General features: G+C 42.3%; 1 protein-coding gene across 9 annotated transcripts in view; it reads right to left on the reverse strand.

The window, feature by feature from the left end:
• Positions 1–18,584, reverse strand: part of LOC126267010 (ATP-binding cassette sub-family C member 5-like) — a 531,190-nt gene that overhangs the window by 310,746 nt on the left and 201,860 nt on the right. For all 9 annotated transcript variants that reach the window (XM_049971782.1, XM_049971823.1, XM_049971815.1 and 6 more), the window contains exon 10: positions 3,049–3,197. In XM_049971782.1, the coding sequence (XP_049827739.1) occupies positions 3,049–3,197 (149 nt within the window). The remainder of the gene's footprint in view (positions 1–3,048; positions 3,198–18,584) is intronic.

Below are 18,584 nucleotides of genomic sequence, written 5' to 3' on the forward strand. Positions count from 1 at the left end.
GCAAAGAAAGAAAGTTGAAGTATGAGGTAATAAAATAGTACTGGGCCAATAGGAAACTGAAAAATCCTTTTTATAAAATTGACAGTAGTGATCCACTGAAGACAATAAAATGATAATAAATAAATAATAGAATTAAAATAGGGGAAAAGAGTTATCAATCATTGCATGTGAAAAATAATCTTAAATATGTCACTATAGAGACAAGCAGACTTTGTATAGATCAACAGATTGAAACATTTGCCTGTCAGGTACCTATAAGGACATTTATAATTATTACACTTCATAGAAACTCATGCAGAAACTTGCAGATATTTTTAAAAAGAACTGAAATAACCAGAAGATTCTGACCCATATCAAGCTGTCAGACAATTGGAGGCAGATTATACACTCCTTAAAATGGAAAAAAGAACACATTGACACCGGTGTGTCAGACCCACCATACTTGCTCCGGACACTGCGAGAGGGCTGTACAAGCAATGATCACACGCACGGCACAGCGGACACACCAGGAACCGCGGTGTTGGCCGTCGAATGGCGCTAGCTGCGCAGCATTTGTGGACTGCCGCTGTCAGTGTCAGCCAGTTTGCCGTGGCATACGGAGCTCCATCGCAGTCTTTAACACTGGTAGCATGCCGCTACAGCGTGGACGTGAACCGTATGTGCAGTTGACGGACTTTGAGTGAGGGCGTATAGTGGGCATGCGGGAGGCCAGGTGGATGTACCGCCGAATTGCTCAACACATGGGGCGTGAGGTCTCCACAGTACATCGATGTTGTCGCCAGTGGTCGGCGGAAGGTGCACGTGCCCGTCGACCTGGGACCGGACCGCAGCGACGCACGGATGCACGCCAAGACCGTAGGATCCTACGCAGTGCTGTAGGGGACTGCACCGCCACTTCCCAGCAAATTAGGGACACTGTTGCTCCTGGGGTATCGGCGAGGACCATTCGCAACCGTCTCCATGAAGCTGGGCTACGGTCCCGCACACCGTTAGGCCGTCTTCCGCTCACGCCCCAACATCGTGCAGCCCGCCTCCAGTGGAGTCACGACAGGCGTGAATGGAGGGACGAATGTAGACGTGTCGTCTTCAGCGATAAGAGTCGCTTCTGCCTTGGTGCCAATGATGGTCGTATGCGTGTTTGGCGCCGCGCAGGTGAGCGCCACAATCAGGACTGCATACGACCGAGGCACACAGGGCCAACACCCGGTGTGGGGAGCGATCTCCTACACTGGCCGTACACCTCTGGTGATCGTCGAGGGGACACTGAATAGTGCACGGTACATCCAAACCGTCATCGAACCCATCGTTCTACCATTCCTAGACCGGCAAGGGAACTTGCTGTTCCAACAGGACAATGCACGTCCGCATGTATCCCGTGCCACCCAACGTCCTCTAGAAGGTGTAAGTCAACTACCCTGGCCAGCAAGATCTCCGGATCTGTCCCCCATTGAGCATGTTTGGGACTGGATGAAGCGTTGTCTCACGCGGTCTGCACATCCAGCACGAACGCTGGTCCAACTGAGGCGCCAGGTGGAAATGGCATGGCAAGCCGTTCCACAGGACTACATCCAGCATCTCTACGATCGTCTCCATGGGAGAATAGCAGCCTGCATTGCTGCGAAAGGTGGATATACACTGTACTAGTGCCAACATTGTGCATGCTCTGTTGCCTGTGTCTATGTGCCTGTGGTTCTGTCAGTGTGATCATGTGATGTATCTGACCCCAGGAATGTGTCAATAAAGTTTCCCCTTCCTGGGACAATGAATTCACGGTGTTCTTATTTCAATTTCCAGGAGTGTAATTTGCAATTATTTCAGTACTAAATTTTTGAAGCAGTCTGATCATAAACGAGATATGGAAAATCACTTAGTATGCAACCAAATATGAACTGTAAGCTTTGCCTTCAGAATAATGTGCTAGATAGTAACACCTTAACAGATAGCATATTTGTGTGTGAAGACAGAATCAATGGGATTCACATTCAGTTTTAAAATTTTACATGGATATTAACAAATGGCATTAAAGAAAAGGTAACTAGTTCAAAGGGAATATCAGTGAGGTCAGTTCAAGAGGAAAATTGTATTGCATTATATATGAGACTCAGTACCACAAGCATTTTATCAATTTCGTGCTACTGCAAGAGGGACATCAGAAAAAGAAGTAATTCCTTTAAAAGCAAATTTTCTTGTGGACGTGATGGAATTTTAAAAAAAATGTTACAAGATGCAGTACATTGTCATACAAGTAGTTGCTTATACATGGTATTTTGAAGACAGAGTATAATAGGCTTGACAGATTACAGTATGTCATCATTAGACTATTTTTATGACAGTAATTAATTTTAATTTTGCACTGAATGATGAAATAGTTTTGCAATTTAATGGCAGGTGGCTCTGGATAGACTTCTCAAAAATCATTATCCATTATATATCCAGACTTTCTCCAAACAGATACTATTTAGGAGGCAGAATACAAGTTTGGTTAGGAAAAAAGTGGGGGGAGGTTATGTGCTCTCCACTCTCCTTTCCTTTGGGTATGCCCTTGTGCGTAAAAACTTTTATAATGAACTCAGTGAAATTTTTCTACCAAACTGATGTTGGATGAAATGTTACTGAAAAAAATCTACATCTGAAACTATATAAATTTAAAACAAAAGTATTTCTAGTGTCTTGCAAAGAAACAATTAACATTAATGGTATCTAATCAGGAAATATGCAATTCCATACTTAATCATATCAGTTACAGTGGATTTGAATATTACATTGCAAATGGAATATTTTTTGTTGCATGGTTACAATATTAAAGAGATGATATGACAAATTTCATCTTAGACAGCAATGATAACAATTTGATAAATACAGGAAAAGATTTAAACATACTGTTTAATGTGTTCTCATTGCCACTTTCACATCTTTTTTGCCGTTTACTTCAGTTATTATTGACTGAAGTTGTGATCTTCGGAGAATTTTAGATTGTATTAATATCAGAGGTCAGAAGCACAATTTAAAATTTAAATTATGTTCATTAGAATAAAAGAATAGTCTAACCTGTGAAGCAGTCAAATTATTACCAGCTGCTAGATGTGCAAGAAATGTTACAATTGCAGATATGACTGGAACTGTTGGTGCTATTGAAATGCTGAGACTCTGACAGTAAGCTGATTTCTCAAGTAGCTGATGTTCTGTTTTGCGAATTTCTGCAGAAAATTAACAGAAATGAAATTAGTTTCAATTTATTACATGAACACAATGAAACTAACAATTATATTCCCAAACAATGGTCTTGTAAACCAAATATAAAGCAAGGTTTTTCCACATTGAGATATAGTGCATTGGGATTAACGCCACATTCTTCATTGTATATGTAACACATCTTCCGGCATGCAGCTACCAAATTTCATCTATTTACATATGGGTTTCAGATTACTAGCTGCCAAATGGTCTGAGACTAATGCAATACTTATAACCATAAAATGAACGAAGTGAATTGTTGGACTGAAAATGGAATTATAATGTTCTGAAGATAAAGTAATAGATAATAAAGACAGCTTTGAATAAGATCAGAAAGTTCATGATTAATACAAGGCTTCTCGGTGTTCACTTGAGTTGGTGACTATTTTTATACATGATATTTCAGTGACTGATGCAGTTGTCTTCTTCAGATGCTGCAAGCTGTGTCATGATGCATGCTGTGTCAAGGCCTTGCACCTACTCAGCCACCACAATAACACAGAAAACTTATGAGGGCACAGATCTCAAAGGGACAGCTCTTTGGATGACAAACAAGGGATATCCAGCGAGCAGCAACCCAAGTGCTGCCAGAAGTCATCGTCCTCACAGACCTTTTCTCCTCCGCAGGCCACATGAGTAAAAGTAGTAGCTGCAGTATCCCTGTGTCTGGGTGTATTTAGGCCAGCACTCAGGCTAAGCTCAAAGACTTCACTCCCAGTGAGTTTCCTGAGCCAGGCACTGACTGCAAAAGTATTCCCTCAATCAGGATCTCACTCTGGAGCTGCTGCTACAACAATGACACTGCCCCAACGATCCTACTCCCTTTGGGGGCTCTACACTGAAGAGACTTGGTTTCTGGTGCCATGACCGGCAATTTGAATTTGTAATATTTGTCTTTGTTTTTCATCAACAATATGCTTCACTTAAATTTTTGTGCATCCCTTTGGGACTTTTAACTTTTGCATGTCCCTTCCAGGCTTTGATTGTTGCATGCTTATGGTATGGAAACTGAATTTTGGAACTTTCAGTTTATTTTGACATTTTCAGGCCTTCAGCCTTCAGGTATCATGATTGTTCTTTAAATATTTCATAAGCGACTTGTCTTCAGTTGTTGTGTTCCAAATTAACTTGTCACAGAGAAGATCATTTATGTGTGTTACAATATCTTTCGTACTCATTTTATACCTGGGTAATTTTCCTGTACTGCCTTCAGTGGACAAAACACTTGCCAACAATGTTGTTGTTGTTGTTGTTTCTTTTATTTTCTTTTTCTTTGAGTCAATGTCCCACACATGCACTCTTAGCCAGGTAGATTGTGTCTTGGTATGTGTTCTTCCTTCTTCCATCTTCAAGTACACTGACTGCCACGTTGTTTCCAGCATAACAGAACCAGTGGATGTCTCTGTTCAACAGATGCAGTACACCAACGAACTCCTGATCACGCAGCTGCTGACCATTTTCACCTCACCTCTGGGGCTCTCAAACTGTCTCCCAGGTTGAATCCATGTTCAATGACTTTCGGACAGTGCTCCTGTTGCTTCATCAATTTGGCAAGAAGATCAAGATATGGGTGAACAACACTGCATGCAGGAAACAGCACTGCTTAGCCCACAGCATCACAGGTGACACCTGGCAGTGCACCTTCCTTCTGGTGTGCACAGGCCCAGACACTTACCACCTTCTGCAACAATTTAACCTGGAAGTGAAGCCCCATGCTCTGCTCTTTGACATGTTAAAGTCCTGTTTGTTAGAATACGTTGACTCCAGAAGCACATGGTGACAGCCCACCACAAGTTTTTCAGCTGCCATAAGCTTGACAGACAGGCTTATCGCAAATGGATCACCCTCCTCTAGGATTTATCTCATGACACATTTCCAGTGTAGTTATCCGCAGTATAAGCACTCATAAGTGGCCTTCTTGGTGTGGGATTTGAGTACACCCCCTATGAAGAACTACTCACAGATCTCCTTAAATTGAAGAATCCGTTCTTAGAAACAGAGCTTAAAAAACATCTCTCAGATCATCGGCCACCCTGCAGAACCCATCACAAGTATTCGCTGGTTTGCTGCCTGACCAACATGCTGCCCTCATTTCCAGCCACACCCCATACCCTGGTCAGATTCACATGATGCAGGCATAGACTCAGAGGACAAACACCACCTTTAACAGTTCCCTTCCTGCAGCCTGTGTTTTTTTTTAGTTACCATAGACACTAGTGCCACTACAGGTATGCTAAGTGCACCTCTTTTGCAAAATCTGAACATAGGTCTGAGTTGTGCCAAGCAGTGCTCAAAATGAATGTCGACTGTTGACTGTGCATGTAATGGATCCTTGGATGCAAGGGTGGATGGCAGGACAAATCTGTTCCAAGATGTACCCTACATCCAATCTGTACTTCCTCACTCCTAGGAATCTCGATCGGCCATGGCAGCCCTCAATAATGTGACCATCGAGCTGCAGATAGACACGTGGACCACTGCAACCATCATAGATTGGCGCTCTTATTATTGTGTGGAGGTCCATTCATCTTCAATGATTTGGTATTTCAGTGCTTAGTTACAAGAATAACATCATTAAAGTCAATGGCCAATTTACAGACCAAGTTCGGTAGCATTTGACTGCCGTTAAAGCCACAATTCTGGTCATCAACTCTCCTGGAGCCATCAGTCTCTTGGGCCTGGATCTGCTCAATGCTCTTGGCTTAGAAATCCATGGCTCCACTCCCCATCATGAAGTCACTGGGCACAAACCCTGACCTAAAAGACTTCTCTTCCAAGTTTAGCTCAGCGTGCACAAATCCCTCGTCAGGTGTCAAAGATTTTGAGGCATATGTGGCTCCTTTCCCATCAGTGACAATGAATTTCTTCAAACCCTGAAATGTTCGCTTCACAATCAGAGACAAAGCTCAGAGACAGAGCTAGAGAGGTTGCAGGATGAGGGTATTCTCACTCCCACTCCCCACAACCTATGGGCCGTTCACAGAAAAATCAAATGCTACATTGTGCCTTTTGTGAGGAGTTCAAGACAACTATTAATGCCCAACCTGTCATAGATGATTATCCTGTTCCCAAGGTAGAGGACATCATGATTCACCTTGGAGATGGCAATGTATTTGCCAAGACTGATCTACATGATGTGTATCTCCAGCTTCCATTTGCCGAGGATTCCCAAAGCTTTTTAGTGACCAACACTCCTTCTGGACTGTTTCAGTACCATAGACTTGCCAGTGCTCCGACCATTCTTCTGCACTACTTTAAGCACCTCACCCACAATAGTCTAGGCACGATGAACTATTTAGACAAGATTCTTTTCGTCACAGGCAAGGACACACAGAACTTGGCTAACAACATGCACACACTGTTCATGGTCCTCCAATACACAAATCTCACATGCAATAAAGACAAGGGCTGTTTTTCTGTTCACCAAGTGGAATACTTGAGCCACATTTTAGTGCATCAGGCGTCTGCCCTATCCACCATATACTGAGGCAGTGGAAAAACTTATGGCCCCACCAACACCAGCCAGCTGGAATCAGTGTTGAGGCAGTTCAATTATTACTGTAAATTTATTCTAAATGCGGCAGCCATTGCACAGCTATTACACCACCTCTTATGGAAAATTGTTTGCTGGCAATGAACCCCAGCCTATGATAAAGCTGCCCAGACTCAAATGGGCTTTCTTTCACCCCGCATCCCTCATGGCATATGACCCCACCAAACCCCTAATCTTGGCAGCTGATGTATAATACTTCGGGTTGGGGGCAGCTTTTCATATGCAGTTGATGGGATGGAGTGACCAATTGCATTTGTGTCCAGGACTCTCTCTGCTGCAAAGCGTAATTAGATAGAAAAGAAGCCCCAGCAATCATGATTAGCCTAAAAACAGTTTCTTTACTACGTCACCATTTCATGCTGTTCATGGAGCACAACTGTTACTCTCTCTTTTCAAAGTATCATCAAATATTCCAAACAAAATGGAATGCCACCTTCAGCGATGGGCTCTGTTTCTTTCAAGTTACAATTACAACATTCAGTACCATTCAACAAACATGCTACTATTGACCACCTCTTTCATCAGCCCCTGGGGAAGGCCACTGGCTTTGACATAGATCTCAAAATTGGGTTCCTCCTAGATGTCACTGCTGTGACAGCTGCAGCCAGCCTTCCACTGGACACCAAGCTCATCATGCACTACACCACTGAGGACCCAGCACTCCACATGGTACTCTGCCTGCTCCAACACAGCTGGCCGTCAGACTGCAAGCAGATGGGACACCCACAGATTGAGGCTTGCTGGTACTGCAACAAGCTCTCCATCCTCTACGATGTGCTCCTGCTCAAGGAAGACAATAGCCACAACAGTCATGATCCTGGCAGCCATGAATTTCATCTCTCTTGCACATGGAGCACTGGGACATTGTCTCACCAAGCAGCTGGACTGCCAACATGCCTAATGGCGGTCATGGATGCAGTGATCGCCTGTATGGTTATCTCCTACTCCATCTGCCAGAATAAGTTGGATACCCCTCCACATAATTCTTTCTCTTGGTCAGACACTTCTGTCCCCTGGCCATTGGTCCCTTCCTAGAGTACACTTGGTTTAATCACTATAGATGCTACCAGTGGCTTCCCCTATGTCTCATGCATGTCTCCTGCATGCACAGGGCAGATCATTCAAACTATTTATTTTATTTAGCGTATGGCATTACATATGAATGGTGGCTAGCAATTGTGGACTACATAGTTTTACAAAATATATTAATTTCATAATTTATAATTTAAACAATAAGTCTATAAATTAATATTTAATTTGTTGAACCATTCAAGGGCTGCCTCTGTCACTTCAAAGAAATCTTCCACATTCCCAGTTCTCCTGCTACAGCTTGTTACAGTGTGATGGATCATCTGGTGTTGATTTCCACAGTCACACTGAGAAGATGAAGCCCTTCCCCATCGGTAGAGGTTTTCAGCACATACGCCATGGCCTGTGCGGACCCGATTAAATGTTTTCCAGGTACTTCGCATTAGTTCCATACTGGCTGGTCTATGTCAGGTCTTCTGATGTTCCTCATGGACAACAGTGTTCCACATTTCTGTCCGCTTTTTGTTGATACTGAAAGTAGCTGCCTGTAGCGATTCTGCCAGCAAGAGATATGGTTGCCTAGATTTTAATCGGTTCATTTGGAATGTGGGAACGTCAGAGTGCATTGAAAGCGTGGGGATTTTAAGTAATTTTTGGTGTTCCTTGAGGATGGCGTTCTGTTTTTGGTGGTTTGGTGGTGCAGTGTTGCTTAGATGTGGTAACCAGTATAAAGGAGTAGATTTGATGCAGCCAGATATTGTCCTCATTGCTGCATTTAGGTCCACGTCAATTTTTCTCACATGTGTGCTATTGAGCCACACTGGGGCACAGTGTTCGGCAACAGAATAGACCAGCCATAAGGCAGTACATCGCAGTATCGTAGCTCTTGCACCCCATGAGGTACCACTCAGCTTCTGTATGATGTTATTGCATGATCTCAGCTTGCTGTGGAGTTTTCTATTTGCTTCCTGTAAGAGAGGGTTATATCAACAGTCACTCCTAGATATTCTGGAGTCTTGGTGGTGAAGGACCTGACCATTAAAGGTGACATTGAACTTCACATTGACCATTCTGTTGTTAAGGTGAAAGCAGCTGACTTCATTCTTCGTTGGATTTCTCCGCGTTTTGAAGTATTCATCTATTGTGCTTAGATCTGCAGATAGGATCTCTTCATCAGCTTCAAGAGTTCTCTGCTGGGTGCCCAAGGCCAGATCATCTGCATAGATGAACTTCCTTGACTCTGTTTCATGGAGGTCAGATGTATACAAGCTGAACAGAATTGGTGCCAAAACTGAGCCTTGAGGAAGACCATTATCAAGTTTCTACTGTCTACTTAGTTGGTTGCCAAGGACTACTTAAAACTACGTCCATAATTTTTTAAACTGAAGGGCTACAAGAAACTACTGTCATGGTTGATGGCCCTCAATTTGCTTCTTTGTGATTATCTGCTTTATGTAAAGAAAAGGATGTAGCACTGATACATGCTGTGCCCTTTAACCCTGCTTCTAATAGTCTAGCCAAACACTTTATTCATACCTTTAAATCCCAGCTGTCCAAGTTTCACCACCATCACCCTCTGGACATGCTCTTACAATCTTTCTGGCTTCTTATTGTTCGACTCTCTAGGACTGATCAACCCAGCAGAAAAACTCCTGGCCAAACACCTTGGTTATAATCATTTGTCATCCATCCCACCAGTGCCTACCCCTCCTCTCTGTGGTGCAGCAGCCACTGTTCCTCTCTCCAATATCCCGTGTGGAATCTATTTTTCAGCAAAGGCTGCCAGAATTAGTTTTCTGCAGTCGTTTCTAATCTTCTGGGCCAGGCCACTGCTGAGGTGATACTTCAAGATGGCACAGTGTGCCATAAGCACATTAACCATTTGTGGCCCTGCTGTGGCCCTCTTCCTGGATCCAGTAGCCTACCACCATCTTTTGTTCCAGAGGTGAAATCCTCCACAATGGCCAAACCAGACACCACAAGCCTGTGGCCCTGCTGTGGCCCTCTTCCTGGATCCAGTAGCCTACCACCATCTTTTGTTCCAGAGGTGAAATCCTCCACAATGGCCAAACCAGACACCACAAGCCTGTGGCTGGCTCCCTACAGGGGGCTGCACTTGTTCCACCTGCTACACCAACACCAATGTTGATGGAGATGGACCTCTGCCCCCTCCCCCCCCCCCCCCTACCCTCCCAGGTGCCCTGGCCACCAGTGGAGATCTGGACCGTACTAGAGACATTGAGAAGCACTGCCACCTCTAATCCCCTTCAAAAGGGGGGGAGGGGGGGAGTGAGTGGAGAACAGGAGAGGAATGCTATATCGAAACCTTGTGCCTACTCGTCAGCACGCAACAATACAGCCATGTTATATGGGCATGAATCTCTTAGGGGACAGCTCTTCAGATGATGGGCAGGGGATGGGTACACCACATCCAGCCACCACGTGGCAACCCAATCACCATCAGAGTCACTCGTCCCACAGACCCTTCCTCATCCACAGGCTACATGACCGAAAGTAGTACCTGCAGTGTCCTGGGGCCCAGGCAGTATTTAGGCCAGTGTCTGGGCTACATTCAGGGAGTTTGCTCGAAGTGAGTTTCCTGGGCAGGTGCCAATTGTAAAAGCATTCAATCAATAAGGATCTCACTCTGTGGTCGCCTCTATGACAATAATGCCATTGATGTCAACCTTGCCTTCCAGGAGCTGCAAGCAATGGACCTATTCCATTCGTTAACTCTATACAGAAGAGACCTGGCCTCTGATACCATCTTTGTTTTCCATTGGCAATACACCAGACTTAAACACTTGTGCATCCTTTTGACTCTTTAAGTTTGTCTTAGGACTTTTTTTTTTTGCACATCCCTTTGACTGTGGCACACTTAGTATATGAACATTGTATTCTGCAACTTTCAGTTTAATGAGACATTACAGGTCTTCAACCTTCAGATTTTATTATTGTTCTTTTAATATTCAAGAAGTGATTTGTGTTCGGTTATTGTTTTCCACACTAACTCCCATCAGAGAAGATTATTTATGTGTGTTACAATAAACTTCATATTCATTTTATGCCTGGGTATTTTTCCTGTGCTACCTTTGGCAGACATATCAGTGCGTACTCACTACTTGGTCTCCAACAAGTCTGGTTGCAGTCCAAGTAGTGAGTATGTAAACAATGCAGTTTGCATCACCTGAAGAAGAAGACTGGGTTGGTAGTTTTAATCTCATGTATAAAAATGGAATCAACAACTCACTCAAGAACAAACCATCAATCAAAGAAGCAATTAAAATCTAAAATAGCATGACTGCTTAAGTATCTAAGTAAGAAAAAATGAAAAAGAAACAACCTCTGTATTTAAAGCTGAAACTAAATATCTTTTAATGGGAATTTAACAGACAGAATATCCAGAATTATTGTAGAGTCTGTAAAAGAGGACAGATTGGTAATCACCAAGTAGAAGAGAAACTGAACAGATATGATATGATATGTTTAGCCCCAGCTACCTGGGGGCTAAGGCTGCTCCTCTTCAGAATGTTCAACCTTTTAATGGGGTATTTTTCCAAGCTAGTTTCCAAAGAGGTGTATGGATCTGGTGGTGAGTACTCCTAGAATGACTGATGACTGACAGACAAATGACGATTTTTCACTATGAGCTGTTTAGATCTTAGATACAGCTTGGGATGAACTAGGCCCCTACAGAGAATGAATACAATTGAATGTAGAATAGATATCATAAATGAATATAACAAAATTAGTTGAAATTCCAGTACTTAAAAAAAGTCACTTATTTCTTAGTTACATTAGATGGCTACAGTTCATTTACTGCTTCATAATCAGCATTATCATGTAGAATCCAGAATCAAGTATCAGTCAGAAGAACAGGATCATCAAGAAGAACTTATACTTCACACTGAAATCACTTTTACTGAGCATACATAAAAACAGAGAAAGTTGATGCACCAGCCTCAGCACAGAGTTCTCCTATTTGCACATACATAGAATGGTAGTAGTCCATTCACAAATGAGTCCTAGAAACTTCTGTAAGTCACAAATGTTAAGCAATAAACAATTATGGGATGTGGGAATCAAACCAGTAACCTGCATATCACAAGACAGTAACTACAACCAAAACACCATTGGGAATTCACAACATGTGGTACTGCATCTCATCCTGGCAAAACAGTGGTGTACTGTGTTCAAATAGACTTCAGCTTCCTGGATATGGATCCTGTCAGTGTTCCTTTGTGTGAAAGCACTGGTCAATCTTTGTATTGTGGTTGTGTTGTCATGCCCTCCTGGTCACATCAATGTTCAAATGAAGTTATTTTTTCCAGAACATTGCCAAAGCTAGGCAAGTCTTCATGTTCCTTGAGTCAGTAGCCTGTATCATCAATCTGTGTCTCAAGTGTATGATGGGACTATTGCAAAGGGTACGGAAGAAATCTTTGCAATGTTCTTTCCTCAATGCAGCATCATCACCTCAGATATACAGAATGATCCAGAATTCCTATTGCACAGTTATAGGCTTTGTACAGAGGACTCAGGACAGCAATATTTGGTAATAAAACCATGTTTGGAAATGTGCTGTAAATAAGATAAAGAACTTTGAAAGAAAGTCAAATGGTACACTGCCCACACAAAAACCATCTTATGCCTGCGTGAACTACAGTTTATGCTCGAAGTGGTGACATCAAGTATTGTTACACAAAGTGCACCTGCACACAGTGTTCATGTACATAAGGTCCAAAAGCTCTGGAGTGTCCTGAATGGCCTCTGCTGCAGCCATTACACAGGCAAGGAGATCGTCCTGTGACTCCACAGGAGTCTCATAAACAATACTCTTCATGTAATCCCACAGGAAAAATTTCTGATCGGATGGGCAACAAATCAGTCCACTGCAACCTCTCCACCTGTCCCTGAATGTGAAGTTGGTGACAGATGTCCCTGAAACAGATCTAGATGTAACTACTGTCCCATACATCCTCCCACCACCACCTACTCCAGTCTGGTAACAAGCATCATCTATCCCATGAGAAGCAGGATTATCTGTGAAATCAGTCATGTGATCTACAAGCTAAGCTGCAACCACTGTGCTGTGTTCTATGTGGACATGAGAACCAACAAGCTGTCTGTCTGCATGGATGGCCACCAACAAACTGTGGCCAAGAAACAGTTTGACCACCCAGTAACTGAGCATGCCGCCCAGCACAACATTCTTCATTTCAATGGCTGCTTCACAACCTGTGCCATCTGGATCCTTCCTCCCAACACCATTTTCTGAACTCTGCATGTGGGATCTCTCCCTGCAATACCTTCTACGTTCCTATAATCCTCCTGTCCTCAAGCTTCATTACCCATTGTCCTCTACTCACATATCCATTTCTCTCTTCCCATTCGAACCCTAAACAGCTACACAGGCTTCTATTTCACCAACACACTGACAGTCTTTCTATTTCTCTCCTTTTCTGCTCCCCCTTACTTCACTCTCCATGACCTCCATCTAACCTCCCGATTGCACATAGCTGTTCTACCCTCCCTAGACCTCATCCCTGTATGCTCCCACAAGCAGCACTGTACTGTCCCCCACTAGTGTCTTGCTATCCCTCCCCCTCTCGGCCTCATCAGAGACAGTAGTAGTGTTTGTGAGAGTTGGATTTGTGTGAAAGTGTATGTGTGTGTTATCTAATTAAGATGAAGACTTTTTGACTAAAAGCTTAACTGTTTAGCAGTCTTTCTGTTGGGCCTATCTGCAACTCAATTTTTCATTATATGGTGAGATGCATTTTATACTTTTCATAGTATTGTCATCTGTGAAAAGAAAGATCTGAGGAATGTCTGTAATATTGGCACAATGGAGTAGGAACCAGATAAAGTAATCTACATGTGGCACAAAATCAGCTTGCCTGCACCCTCTGGAAGTGATATGGGTGAAGCTTCTGTTCATGGAGAACTCACCAGACATTCCTGTGGCATACATCCTGTGTTGTTGCAGGTATTCATCGAGGGGTACTGGTTGACCAGTTGGAGGACTTTTTCCTCAATGCCAACAGAGTGGCACATCCGGCCATGACCATGGTAAGCCCTATTAGCCTTGAAGGTGACAGTTTCCCGAAGCCATTGTTTCAATCTTGTAAACACTGTATGTGATGGATGGGCATGAGCTGGAAATAATTTGTGATACAAGTGTTGTGCTAATTGACCTTGTAGTACAGTTTCACTGCAAATGAGTGACATCTCAGTGTACACAGAAAATGTGTAACCTGGCATTCTATAATGCACCATCTTTCTCAATCACTCAGTTGCTTCTATTCATTGGGTTATTCTCTGATGACACGTGACATGACATCACACAAGATGTCATGTGACATGACCAACCTCTGTCAAAGCATATTGCCTTCTGCTGTTCAAAATCATTTATCTTCCAAGTGGAACATTTCTGAACATGAGTTTATTACCAAATATTGCTGTCCCGAGTCCCCTCTACAATACCTAGAACTTTGTAATAGGGACTCTGAATCACCGTGTACAGGTGACATGTCAGTGTGACGCATTATTGAGTACTGATCGAAGATGCTATATCTCCTATATGTATAAGAATCCAAATTAGGTCTCGTGAGATGTAGCTTAATGGGTAGGGATTCGCATTATAATGTTCACAGTCATTAATCTAGGATTCCGATATCCATAAACATGCCAGTTATCTTTCTTCTTCACTTATTTTGATAAGATTTTTGATGTAATCATCATCAGGCTGAAATGAATGCAAATAATTCATTGATGTTTTAACATTTTCATCATAGATCAGGAAGAATGGATTGAAACTTATAGTGCCTCATTTTGCTCTAATGCACACATAAGTCACAAGACACAGAATCATATGCGAGTCTCTTTGCTTGAAGTCAACCTCATTCAGAGCAAATCTGCTAATGTCTTTTTAATCAATCCATTCTGTGAGATGATTCGTCTATGGATAACAGATCCTGCGGATGTTGTTGTGTCATGTAGTTACTTTTGACATTAATCTCAGCCAAAACACTTTTCCAAAATCAGAGATCATTGTACCAGGTGCTCCATGAATCAAATTTATGTTTTTGCTAAAAAGCTTGGCAATCTTCAGAGCTGTCACAGAAAATCAGGTTTTCATTATCAGTGGTAGTGTAATAGGTGAGGCAATTAGTCCACACTACTATCCATTTGTTGACTTAGGAAACCTCCCCAATCTGGTTAAATGGGGCAACTGTAGGAGGAACTGGCACAAGATGTTCTGCACATAACTGAGGCACAAGTTCCTGTCATTGGCAGTCTCTAGAATGTTTTACATAACATCTAAGAATGAAAAGTCCTTAATGGAATAATGACAACATTATGAAAAAAACAGGCTGCTACTCACCATATAGGAAAAAATATTGAGTCACAGAGAAGCACAATAAAAATACTGTTACACACTTAATCTTGTGGACAAAAGGACTTTTTCTTAAGCAGAAAACACACACACATTCAGATACTGTAATCATAGCTCTCACACACATGTCCACTGTCTCTGACTGCTGAGGATGGACTGCTTACAGCAACTGCATCTGCTGGAAAAACCAATCTATGGTTTGTAAAATAGTAGTGGGTGCGTTTGTGGAATAGGAGGTTGTGTAGTGCTGGGGTGGGAGCAGGGAAGGAGATTGGTAGATGAGGCACAGAGACTAGCAAAGGCTGAAGCGAGGGGGGTTATGGGAACTTATGATATATTCCAGGGAGAATTACCACCTGCACAATTTAGAAAGTCTGGTGTGGGTGGGAAGAATCCAGATGGTGCAGGTTGTGAAGCGATCATTGAAGTGAAGCACATTTTTTTGGGCAGCACATTCAGCAACTGGGTGATCCAGCTGTCTCTTGGCCACATTTTGTTGGTGGCCATTGATGCAGACAGGCAGTTTGTTGATTGTCAGGTTTACATAGAAAACACCACAGTAGCTGGGGCTTAGTTTGTAGATTACATCTGCAACTACATCTACAAGGATACTCTACAAGCCACCATACTGTCTTTAGCAGAGTCATTTCATTTCCTGTTCCACTCACAAATAGAGCAAGGGAAAAGCAAATGTTTATATTCCTCCATATGATTCCTAATTTCTCGAATCTTATCTTCGTGGTCCTTAGACGGATTTTATTTTGGTGGCAATAGAATCATTCAGCAGTCAGCTTCAAATGCTGGTTCTCTAAACTTTCTCAATAGTCTAAGTTGCCTTGTGTCTTCCAACAATCACTAAACCGTACACCACAGCATCATCAGCAAAACTCCGCTCATTGACTACTTTCACAGGTAGCCCTGCCTTTGATGGTATAAAGGTGCCTGTGACCAGACTGGCATAGGAGGTGGTGGAAGGATGTAGAGACATGTTTTTCATCTAGGTCTATTGCAGGGGGATGAGCAAGGAGCAAGAATGGACTGCAATATCCCGGTCGGCTCACATCTTTGCAATGGACCTAAATGCAAAATCTTTCCCATAAATCCTCCCATCACCACCACTTACACCACTCCAATCACAGGCATGTATTATCCCATCAAAGGCAGGGCTACCTGTGAAAGCAATCATGTGACCTACAAATTAAGCTGCAACTGGTGTGCTACTTTATATATGGGCATAACAACCAACAAGTTCCTTGCCCGCATGAATGGCCACTGACAAAATATGGCCAAGAGAGGGCTTTATCACCAAGTTGGTGAACATGCTGCCCAACCCAATGTGCTTCACTTCAATGACCGCTTCACACCAGTTTTTTTCTGTCACACAAATTGAAAAATTCCCTGCACTATACGATATGTTTCTATAACCCCCCTGACCTCAGCCTGTACCTCATCTACCTATCCCACTTTTCTGTTCCCACTCCAGCAGTACACAGCCTTCTACTCCACTAATGCACCCACAAGTGTTTCCCCCTTTCTCTCCTTCTCTCCCCCCCCCCCCCCCCCCCCCCCTTAAATCTTATAACTGTGCCTAGCAGACCTACTCTGTCCCTAGCATGTCCCTGCATGTTCCCACAAGCAGCACTAAGCCTCCCCACCTCTAACCCCACTATCCATCCCCCTCTCCACTCCAACTTCATCCTTACCCACACAACACACAGATTGCTTCTCCCAACAGGTGCAGTTCCTGTACATGATCTGGACTCAGTAGCCAGTGTGCATGAATTGTGCTTATGTGAATGTGTGTGCATTTTCTACTTTAGAAGAAGGCCTTTTGGCTGAAAGCTTAATTCATCCTTCTTTAAGGTCTCTATGGTCGTCAGTAATGACAGATCTTCTATTTATTTAGCTGTCACATTCGTTACTAAAAAGCAGCATTATAATGTTGCGGAGACATCGTAGTCTCCTGTACATCTTAATTGTCTGAATATCAGAGTCTACATGACAACTTTATTTATTCTTAATGAAAGGTTTCAGTCAGTAAAGGCCATATTCAAATCCAAAAACTTGTTACAGCAATTGTTGTGTGTCAATGCGCAATAGGTTTTTTGACCTGAAGGCAGACTGTAATGCCTCAAACTGGTCTTCCACATCTACACTAATAATAAAACTGCAAAATCATCATGTCTATCTGTTTGAAAATACTTATCTCCAAACCCATTGCATGAATTTACTCACAGTTTTCACAGGTAACTTTACTGTAGCTCAGGAGAAAATGTATAGGATTTATTTTACGAAAATCATATCACAGGATAAAAAAGATTTCATAACTTAAAGTTTACGAGACTGCTCGGCTTAGTAATTTGGATGTTTATCTTAGTGATCATGTACTACACCAAAGAAACAATAGATGACAGTGTCAGTTTCATAGTACACCAAAGAACCAACAGATAGTGCTATTAGTTTGTTTACCTTAGTGAAAGAGGCATTTTTGGATATTTAAATCAGTAGCGGAATTAAGTGCTGCAATCTTCTCTTTGTGAATGCAAACTAACATTTTGAATTCACTTGGCTTGGATATATAGGTTTACTGATTTCACTATGTGTATTAAAAACTTAATGAGATTGCTTTGCTTTTGCAGATAGGATTTATTTATATTTGACTTCTTGACTAGTAAAAATTAATTTATTGACTAAGAAATTCTATAAGGACTATGATTTTGCCATTTGAGGTAAAGACACTTCTTTATCTTCTTTTGCAAAGCAAGGGTTTATAAGTAGTGGAAAATAAATAAAATTCTGATACGAACTGTGGTATTCAGACAATGTTCATTATTATAGTGATGACTCAGATGTAATACTGTAATGTACCTCCAATGAATTCTTTGAAACGCATTTGGCATCCTTGTGTTGCGTCCATTTTTGTATACTACTATGACATATTCCTGAAGTATTAGTGCTCATCTTGATAAATATCTTTATGGAGCTTTCAAATTTGTGTGCCATCATAAAGAATGGTGGTCAGCACAATAGTGAATGATTTGTCATATAAATAGGGTCAGAATTTACTGATAGTTCAAACTACAAGAGATCTGGAGGCATACGCAGTCACTCTTCCAACACCCCCATGGATTTGCACTAGAACTATTCCTATCTTGTTACCATTATCATCAGTGTGTAGTTTCATCTCAGCATCTTTATCAGAAATGTGTCACGACTAGTAAAGATGTCAGCTTCTCCTTTAAGGATACAGAAAGATCTTTCTTGCTCTTTGACCCAAAAAAATTTGGCATCGTCCTGTTGTAGTTCTTGCCACAATCATGCCTTACAACTGAAACCTTTTATAAAGCATCTATAGTGGGAACACATTTCAAG

Source organism: Schistocerca gregaria, chromosome 1 (assembly GCF_023897955.1).
Source record: "Schistocerca gregaria isolate iqSchGreg1 chromosome 1, iqSchGreg1.2, whole genome shotgun sequence".
Lineage (NCBI taxonomy): Eukaryota > Metazoa > Arthropoda > Insecta > Orthoptera > Acrididae > Schistocerca > Schistocerca gregaria.